Source organism: Fragaria vesca, linkage group LG7, assembly GCF_000184155.1.
Source record: "Fragaria vesca subsp. vesca linkage group LG7, FraVesHawaii_1.0, whole genome shotgun sequence".
Classification (NCBI taxonomy): domain Eukaryota; kingdom Viridiplantae; phylum Streptophyta; class Magnoliopsida; order Rosales; family Rosaceae; genus Fragaria; species Fragaria vesca.
In genome coordinates this window covers 1208821-1219712 of record NC_020497.1, presented here as the reverse complement: position 1 = coordinate 1219712, position 10892 = coordinate 1208821, and the positions used below count along the sequence as shown (strand labels likewise).

Genomic DNA, 10892 nt, shown 5'->3' with positions numbered 1-10892 from the left:
ACTGTATTGAAGACTCATGTTGCCAAAAGGGTTGAACCCGTCGGATGAGAGCCCGAGCCTCACATTTCGGACCTTTGACGCAAAATGAGGAAACTCCATGTCTATATGCTTCCAAGCCTCCCCGTCAGCAAGGTGTATAAGGGTATCTTCGTCATGCAATTCCCTGTCAGCGTGCCATCTCATAGCTTCGGCCGTGTGTGAAGACATGTACAACCGCTCCAGCCTATCCCTCAACGGGAAATACCGAAGTACCTTCACAGGTTTCCTATTGCCTGCAGGAGTCAGCTTATACCTGTCAGTGTGACATACCGGACATGCGTCAAGGCCACCAAGGTCATTCCCTTCTGGATCTTTACTCCAGAAGAGAACGTAGTTATATCTGCATGCATGGATCTTGATGTAGGAAAGCCCAAGATCTTTCAGGATACATCAGACGTTATGATGAGTGGTAGGAAGACGATGACCGTGGGGCAGCATCGAAGCAGTGTACTGCAGATAATCATCAACAGCCTTCACAGTCGATTTTGTCTCAACTTTAATCTTCATTATGTCTATCACACTTTCAAGAACGCTCTTCTGACAACCGGGGTACACAGGGGTCTGTTGGAAAGCAAGCAGTTTGTTGTACTTGTCAATACCAGCAGTGTTGACAACTCTAGGGAAGGGCAGCACCGTCTCAGACATATATTGTCCTTGAGCGCATACACCGCTCTCTCTTAAGAAAATATGTCCTTGATGAGGGCCGTTGTTGGATTGTTGGATGTACTGCCCGTCTCAGAAAATTGCCCATGATCATGTGGACCCCCTGATGATGTTTCACTGTGATATAACCAACATGTGTACTTCTCCCAAAAGCCGTTACTCTTCAGGTGCTGCCATACTTTGTCAATCGCAAATCGATGCATACCTCTGCGACACTGACATTTCGTGCACGGGCAATAAAAAGTTGTATTCCCGTTAGCATTAGCCAGCACATATTCCAAAAAACTCATAACTCCTTTACCATATCTTTTGTCCTATTTTGGAAGCGAAATCCAACTCTTATCCGTATCCTGAAAATATAACAAAATATATATGTATAACTCTAGCTAATTATTAATTAAATTCCATATATAAAATCTCAATTCATTTAGTATTCTACGTACTACAACTAATTAATAACAAATTAATTAACACATATATATACTTAATAATTACATAACAATATTATATATCAACATCATCACAAAATCATCATCAACTCATATCATCAACAACTTCATACCATCAACACAATATTATAAATTAATTAACATATATATATATATATATATCTACTACTTATTAACAACTTCATATATATTATCAAATCATCAACCAAATCGATCAACATATATATGTATATATATATACATCCAACGTACTCAAAATCGATCAACTCAATCACACCCAAAATCGATCAACTCAAATAAAACTCAAAACGTACCTATATATAGCTCCATAAACTAATTATGGACAGATTTCGACAACACCCAAACTTTTTCTCCCGTTTTTTTTTCCTAGATGGGCTGCTGTCCAGATCTGCAAATATAAGGCACTTTAGCCGACGACATTTTAATTTCGTCGGCTAAATAATTTTAAAGTCGTCGGCTAAAGTTCACAGACTATAGCCGACGAAAAAAATTCTTTAAGCCGGCGAAAATTTAATTTCGTCAGCTATGGTCCACTTTAGCCGACGAAAATTTAAATTAGCCGACGAATGAAAATTCCGTCGGCTAAAGTGGACTTTAACCGACGAAAAAATAGTTCGTTGGCCTGGTTTTTTATTTTCGTCGGCTAAAGCCTTTCTTCTGGTAGTCTAGTCAAACAGTTATGTCTAAAACCTTTTCTGAAACAACTTGGTAGGTGTGCTTGCATCATCCCTTTGATGTCTCATCTGCCTATATATATCTATAGCTTTGGCTTTGCTCAATTGTTGTTGAAAACTTCTATATTGTGTTTTCTTTGTTGAGTCTAGTTTTAGCTTGCATTGTTCATGCTACTCTAAGTCTTCCTTGTGATTGTAAACCTTAGAGCTTGAATGAAAAACTTCTTTCATAAACTCATATCATTGTTGCATACAATGAGGGATGTGTAGTGCAACCAACCCAAGAAGTGTTCAAGGTTGAATTAGCTATTGGGTAGCTGAATTCACGAACAAGACTTCTAAAAGTGTTCCAAGTTGTTGCTGCTTAGAAAAAAGAGAGAAAATAGGTCTAGACTAGTTTGGGACTAGGTAGGATAGCATAGAAATTAATGTTGTATCCCTAGAACTATTATTCTTGTAAGAAGTTACTTCAACATAGTGGAAAGTTTTGTCCCTCAAGAGAAATGGCACGCAGTTTTTCTCCTTGTTTCAAGGTTTCTGCGAGTAAAAAAAACATCTTTGTGTTGATTGTTTATTTACTGTAATTTACCTTCTGCAAATTCGTATCCTGTGAATCTAGGATATCACAAGCCATTGTCATCCTCTGGAACAGAAGTTACGAAAATTCGAAAAAGGCATATTCACCCCCCTCTAGGAGACTAGGACCTTTAGAATGTTGTTGTGTCTCGGCCTGGGGATACCTCCTCTGAGTAGGCGGGTCTCAGGTGCTTGAATAAGCTAGCTTGCAGGTTATTATTAGTTTGTTGATCATGACGCTTCATCTAGGGTTTTGCCACATAAAGATGCATATGGTTTAGGTTTTTCTTCGGTTGTTTTGTATAATTTGATTTTTACGTAGCCCGCGAAGGTGAATGAGTTGTGTTCACGTACGTTGTTACCTACTTTTAATTAATTAATGAATTGCTTTTCGTACGGCGTTCACAAAAAAAAACAATAGACATGAATCATTTTCAACAAGTCGATATAAAAATCAATATCTCAAAAACAAAAGTCGATATAAAAATTAAAACCGGGAATATATGCATACTTGCATAGGTATGCTAACGTATTTTAGACCAACTTGAGCAAAGAACCAGCCATCCCAGAAATGTAAGTTTTGACAAAACATAAAATAGCAATACAATACTAGGACGAATTGTCATTGAGTGGCTGAGTGCATGCACAGACTAATCACTGAATTTAATTTGCATGTATATTCCACTTGAATGATCACTGAATATTTCTTCGCAGTTTGCATATTTTACAAAATGGCGATCTTAGTTTCTATTCGGTAGTACGCAGTTGTTGGAAATATATATTGTTAACAATATATGTATGTGCAATACTACTTTAGGGTTCAATAATAATACCTTTTAATACAGAACCAAAGTATTCGCAAGTGCTACGGTAGCCGGTAGGGCTTTCTTTTCTCTATAAATACACTACTCAATAGACCATTCTGGCAAGCAAAACACTTGAGCTGATCATCAATCCATTAGGTAGCTAGGATGAATTCTCAGCTGCAGCAGGAATCCCACTTGGATGAGCTGATCAGTCACCATGAAAATTCCTCCCTTGCCAACATCCTTCGCCACCGCCGCGGTGTCCGCCCTTGCAAAGTTTCCAATGATGCACTCGAAGCAGCAGATGATCAAGCTGCAGCACTAACCATAAAAGCTGTAGTTACGGTCATAGCAACAGCCGGAGGCTTCCTATCAACTATAGGGATCACTCATCACCTCGAGGACTTGCTAGGCAAAACCTTTCTGCTGGAGCTAGTTAGCGCCGAGCTTGATCCCAGTAAGCCCTTGCATTAAAACTTCCCATTTTTCATATCACGAAATCTAATCAACTAGCTAGCTCATTCAGGTCCAGTTATATTTCGATCATTTCCAACCAGCTGCTGGCATGGCTGCAATTTCCGCTGGGTCTAAAAGGACATTGTTTTAAAGCCGCTATGCTCTTCCTAGGTTTATACTTACGAAAGATAGGTTTTCTCCAAAACGAAAAAGAAACCGATACTAGGTTTTAAATTTTAAGGTAGCACGACCACACAATTTGCATATATATGTTTTTGATTCCAACATCACCACTTCGATATTATTCTATCTATTGACAGCTATGTATAATTGTATATACATATACAAGTGCAAATAGCTATAATAAGAGAAATTCTTAGGTGCAACAACCGCACCACCTGATATATGTGCACCCAACCATCATTTGACACGTATTTTTTTTTTCACACCTGCCTTCTTCTTCTTCTTCTTCTTCTTCTTCTTCCTCCTTTCTCCGGCGGATCTTCTTCTTCCTTTCTCCGGCGAAGCTTCTTCTTCCTTCCTTTTCGACACCGCTGAAGGTCCCTGCGGCTTCTCCGAAGGTTGTATATATAGCCCATGCGACTTCTCCAGCACGGCGGAGAGAGCATGGACTGAACCACCACCTTGAGCTTCGGCGAGCTGCTGGGACCTTCGGATCGTCATAGATGATCGCCATAGATGAAATATGAGAGAGAGGGTTTCTGGTTTGCATTTTCATGGTGGTCGACGGCGGCGTCGAAGAGGAAGGAAGGAAGGAAGGAGATCCGCCGAAGAAATGAAGAAGAAGAAGAAGAAGAGGCAGGTGTAGAAAAAAAAAAAAACGTGTCATGTTGTGAGTGGTGGGTCGCATAGATGATGTGGTGCGGTTGTTGCACCTAAGAATTTCTCCTATAAGTAACTACACATTTTAATTCCCCATGCCGGCCAGTTGATCACGTACTCATCAGTTTTCCAAATCACAAAGTCTCCGATGTGGGATTAATATATATCCAAAATAGTGCATGAGAAAATAAGCTCAAATATAAATTACATGGACTATTGAAATTAGTATCTAATTTGTATACATCAATTGGCATTTTTTATTTTTCCATTTTAGAAAGAAATGTTGTACCGGGAACTTAAGTTTCATTTTTTATTTTTCTTTCCCTTGGTACATTTCTGAACAAAGAGTTTATATTCATACCTCTAAAACGGTCACTTGTACCCTCAATTTTTCAAATGTTTATTAAATTTGTCAACTCATATCAAATTACCAATAAAGACACATAAAAAAATTTTGCACGGACAATACACGTTTAAAGCTAAATATTAAGATTTCATTTATAAAAAAAAAAAAAAAACTACAAATTAAGATTCTGAAATTGATACATGGTTTTGTATGAATACAAAAAAAAAAACTTGGTTTCAGAGACGAAGAGATGATGTATCTAGACAAAATACTAAATTTTACTATAATACTAATTCTTTTTAATTTTTGTACAACTTGCTTTATTTGAAAGTTCCTTCATCTATCTGTGTTCTACTTGTTTTTCATATGATCATTCTAAAAAAAACAAAAAACAAAAAAACTTGTTTTCCGGATAACCATATCTCTCGCTCTCTTCTCTTTCTGTCCACTCTCCCTCTCACCCCCTCATTCTTCTCTATCTATACAATTATCAGACATTGTCAACCACAACTCAAAAAACCATAATCTGATATTTTTTTAGTACTAAAATATTTAAAGAATAGAGTACGCACTTATAAAATAAACGGCGCTAATATTTTCCAATAACTATACGCGCAGAACATGTGATTGCAGACTAGTTAATAATAACATATTAGAACATGACTTAGTTTGTGATCTTAATAATTAAGTTGAAGATATAGCTCTAAATTAATTACAGTAAAATCTTGATAATTTAATAATCTCGATTAGATAATATCTTTATTTTTTTTAATCTAAGTGTTAGAACGGCAGCCCTCACGTCTTAACCATTAACAAAATTAACCTCATAATACAAGGAGGGGACATTGTGCCTAAACCCCATACTGTAGGAACATCCTAAAAACATATTAGGCATGTTTACAAAATCTATGCCGATTAGATAATATCTTTTTACTGGTCTCGAAATTAGGAATTAATATAAAATTGGTCTTGATAAAGGGATTATAATTAATGAACCTTGATTAAATAATATATTTTTTTCCTATCTTGACGTTATTAATTTTTAGAGGTTTAACTGTAGAAGATGAGAACATGTTATCATATGTGTTTGTTAAATTAATTAATAAAGTGGCACCGTACTGTATGTGTAAGTGAAGATGATGAATTTGTTCTTTAAAAAAGAAATAAATGTTTGTTAATATCCTTTCTTTAATTTGCATGATAAGTTAAATTTTTTTTTTGATCAAATACATAATTAATGTGCTACAATCAGTTGTATTTACCTGGTCGATCAGTTACTGACTAAGAGAATCATGGTCAATCACCGTTTGATTTACATCTAAAAGTTAAAAACAAAACAACTATACTTAAAAATAATTCTCTTCATCGTTAGATTTACATTTAAGGGTGACTGACCATAAATCTTTTGGTCAATTACTGACCTTGTGATCAGGACTGGTGCTACAATACTGAAAGACCAGACGGTATTGGACGATTTTATTTTATTTGAATGAGAAATAATAGATGAAAATTAAACATTAAGGAGAAAATAACACTATGTCTAGGGTCACCAGTAGTCGAGCAAATCGCTTGCATCATCGGAACAAAAAAGCGACGGCATATCCCCATAGCATCACTGTCCGGATTCCCTGAGGTTTGAGGTTTTCTAGGTTAACCACTTAACCTAATTCGCGATGAACAAAACGCACGGTTAATAATTTTAGGAGAGTGAAATTGAAATTTAATTGAAATAAATTCATTCTGGTAGAGACGGGAACAGAGAAGGAAGCGATCAAGGGGCACCTTCGCAGAGTGAGAAGAGACGTCAAGGAGGTGATATATGAGAGTGAGTTGAGCGTCCCAGCAGGTTTCGGAGAAATCGGAGCTGTTCAGATTGAGAATGAGCACCGCAAGGAGATTTACATCCAGACCATCGACCTCACCGGCTTCCCAAATGGCTCCACTCTCACCATTCCCTGTAAATCGTGGGTTCATTCCAAGCATAATAATACACAGAAGAGAGTTTTCTTCACCAACAAGGTTAGCGATCGAGATGCACTTGCAATTTTCTTTTATTCTAGAAAAATCACGGCCCATCTCTCTTTTATATAGCCAATACATGATCCCTTACTAATTCTGATGCTTAATGTCTATTAGGATGAACTAGCTACCTGATTCAACTGAACATTTGATAACATAATATATGCTATTGTTATTTTGCCTTCTTTACATTACTGTTCTGCATGGGACTGGTTCCGTGGTGTAAAAATGTGGCTTTCATCATTCCAATAATGTTAACTTGTGTGCATAATGAACCAGTCTTACTTGCCATCAGAGACTCCAAGTGGGTTGAAGAGGCTTAGAGAAATGGAGCTGAGAATTTTGCGAGGGAATGGTGAGGGCGAAAGGAAAACGTCGGACAGGATTTACGATTATGATCTATATAATGATCTTGGAGATCCAGATAACAATCTGATTAGGCCAGTCCTCGGCGGCAAAGAACATCCATACCCTAGGCGCTGCAGAACAGGACGCCCGCACAGTGAAACTGGTAACCAATAACCACTAGCATTAATAAACAAAATGGATTCTGTTGATGTGATTAAGTACATAGTAGTAGGTTTAATTTCTGTTAGGATGTTTCCTGCTGGCCTTGTTTTCCAGTAAACCATTACACATAATGTGATCAATAAGGAAATGTAATAGTTTCATCAAACCTTTTCGCAAGTAATAGACACTAATTAAAATGAACAATATCACATTAGTTGGGATTTGACAAGATACTTGGTATCCAAAACTTTGGAATCAATTTGGTGTCTATGTTCTACAGCTCTACTCTTTTTTATTTCAGACAAACTCGGATTCTAATTAACTAAGCAATCAGTAACCTCTGTTAACATATTTACCAAATGTATCTGATATTTTTTGATCTTCAGTATGTTCATTGAGGCTGTCTTTATAGTTACATTATATTCTATTGTCAAATGTCAATGCAGACCCATTATCTGAAGAAACAAGCTCCAGTGTGTATATACCAAGAGATGAAGCGTTTTCAGAGGAGAAACATCTCACTTTCAACGGAAAGACACTAAAATCTGTGCTGCACGCTTTGCTCCCTCAGCTTGAGATAACACTCATTGATCGGGACTTGGGATTCCCACTCTTCAAAGAAATAGATTCATTGTTTAATGAAGGCATCGCGTTGCCTAAGCCCCAAACAATTGGGTTTCTTAGGTCCGTCATTCCAAAGCTAGTGAATGCTGTTAGTGATGGGAAGAAAGATATTTTGCTCTTTGAGACCCCTGCAATGCTTGATCGTATGCCTCTTGTCCTCTCTTTATATCTATGTGTGCAAAAATTCCAAGGAAAAATCCTTAAATTGTTAGCTCTTGATTTATCTCTTCTATTGCAGGTGATAAATTTTCCTGGTTCAGAGACGAGGAATTTTCACGGCAAACTCTAGCTGGTCTTAATCCATTTAGTATTGAGCTAGTTAAGGTAATAATTCCCTTGTGATTTTTCAGAGACACCTCTTGTCCTTCCATAAGTAAACCATAACATGTAGCTTCTCTATCTTTCTTTCCCCTCCTCGATCAGTTCTGTGTTTTAGTCGCATCTCTTTCCTTTCTCTTGTGTCCTCAGCTCTTGCTTTGTCTTTTTTGTTATCCTTAAATGCAGGAATGGCCACTGAAAAGTAAGCTTGACCCTGAGATTTACGGCTCACCTGAATCATTGATCACAACTGAACTGGTGGAGAAAGAGATTAAGGGATTCATGACTGTAAATGAGGTAGATAATAATATCCCTAGCACATTCTGCAGTGTTAACGTTATTACATCGTCCTGCTGTAATTATAAATCTGCTCGAGTGGATAAATTGTCCCCACCTTTTGAGTCCTGCTTTGAATATCTATCTGCTTGAGTGGATAAATTGTTCACCCTTCCGATACATCTTACTTGTAATGAATCAACCGTGTGTTTATGCACGAACATTTGTGAAACAATAGCTGCTTGAAATTGGAATGCAGGCCTTGGACAAAAAGAAGCTGTTTCTCTTGGATTATCATGACCTGCTCATTCCTCTAGTTAAAAAAGTGAGAGAAATTGAAGGGACTACGTTGTATGGTTCTCGGACACTATTTTTTCTCACTGAGAATGGATGTCTAAGGCCTATTGCTATTGAACTTACTCGACCACCAATTGGTGACAAGCCACAATGGAAGCAAGTCTTCATCCCCTGCTGGGATGCCACAGGTGTCTGGCTATGGAGGCTTGCTAAAGCTCATGTTTGTGCTCATGACTCTGGCTATCATGAGCTTGTGATCCACTGGTAATAAATCCTTACTCTTAATGGCAGGTAGAGGGTAACCAAAAGTCCAAAATTAGCAAATCTTAATCATAATTGTACATTATATGCACGGTAACTTGTTTGTAATTATGATTATTTTCACAGGCTGCGGACTCATTGTGTGACAGAGCCATACATAATTGCCGCTAATCGGCAAATGAGTGCTATGCATCCCATCTATAGACTTCTTCATCCTCATTTTCGATATACAATGGCAATCAATGCTCTGTCTCGAGGAAGCCTCATTAATGCAGGCGGAGTCATTGAGAGTTGCTTTTCACCGGGGAAGTACTCTATGGAGGTCAGTTCTGCTGCCTATGAAAAGCTCTGGCGCTTTGACATGGAAGCTTTACCCGCAGATCTAGTAAGAAGGTATTTTATAGCATCAAACTGCAATTTTTTTTTTCTTCAAATTATGTTTTACCAAGGAATATATGATACATGGCATCTGGTTAAGAGTATAATACCCTAGAGCACCACATAGAATTTCAACTACTATTTGTTTATATTACTTTCAGAGGAATGGCAGTTGAGGATCCTACAGCTGAGCATGGTCTGAAGCTAACAATAGAAGACTACCCGTTTGCAAACGACGGTCTTATTCTTTGGGATGCCATTAAGAAGTGGGTGAGCGACTATGTAAATCACTACTACCAAGACGCTAGTGTTGTTGAATGTGATGAGGAGCTTCAAGGTTGGTGGACAGAAGTTAGAACTAAAGGCCATGAAGACAAAAAAGATGAGCCATGGTGGCCTGTTCTGAAAACCCCAGAAGATCTCGTTCATGTTTTGACAACAATAATTTGGGTGACATCCGGTCATCATGCAGCAGTGAACTTTGGTCAGTACACATATGCTGGATACTTCCCGAACAGACCTGCAATAGCTCGAACAAACATGCCATGTGAAGATCCATCCGATGAAGATTACAAAACTTTTCTGGCAAAACCTGAAACAGCACTGCTAAACTGCTTTCCCTCAAAGATTCAAGCAACAACTGTGATGGCTGTGATTGATGTGTTATCGGAACATTCACCTGATGAGGAGTATATTGGTGAGATTTTGGAGCCATCTTGGACTGAAAATCCTATTATAATGGATGGTTTTCAGCGCTTTAAAGACAGTTTAAAAGAGCTAGAAAGAACCATCAATGAGAGGAACCTCAATAAAAAACTAAGAAACAGAGTTGGAGCAGGGGTTGTTCCATACGAGCTGCTGAAACCATTCTCAAAACCTGGGGTCACTGGAATGGGAGTCCCTAATAGCATCTCCATCTAAATTACATGTAATAATTGTGGGAGAACTAGCTCTTGATTATAACTAAGGAATCAGTATCATGTGGTGTCTGCATAATAAATTCTAATCCTAGGCCTTGTTCGGGATTGCTTTGCATTGAAAAAAAAAAGAAAACAAAAAAAACAAACAAACAAATGGTGCTATGTATTAAGTATCAACACACTTTATTGCTAATGTACCTAGGGTGCCACTTGTGTGTCTTAAGGTATCGATACCCAACCAGTTTTGACTTAGTATAGCATGTTAAAGCAAACTAACACCGTTAAATCTCTTTATATCTACAGTTTTCATTAGAAATATCTACCATTCAGATGAACAAAATCACACAAAAGTAGACTTTCTGGAAATCAAAATGATTTTTGAGACCGTCTACAACTATCATAAGAAACATCTACTA

General features: G+C 37.6%; 1 protein-coding gene across 1 annotated transcript; it reads left to right on the top strand.

The window, feature by feature from the left end:
- Positions 1 to 3393: 3393 nt before the first annotated feature.
- On the top strand, positions 3394 to 10594 carry LOC101309777 (linoleate 13S-lipoxygenase 2-1, chloroplastic-like). The gene is made up of 9 exons (XM_004308162.1): positions 3394 to 3685; positions 6621 to 6892; positions 7172 to 7403; positions 7849 to 8169; positions 8265 to 8350; positions 8531 to 8641; positions 8880 to 9181; positions 9305 to 9571; positions 9718 to 10594. The coding sequence occupies exons 1-9, from the start codon at positions 3394 to 3396 to the stop codon at positions 10475 to 10477; spliced, it is 2643 nt and encodes an 880-aa protein (XP_004308210.1). The 3' UTR covers positions 10478 to 10594.
- Positions 10595 to 10892: the final 298 nt, after the last annotated feature.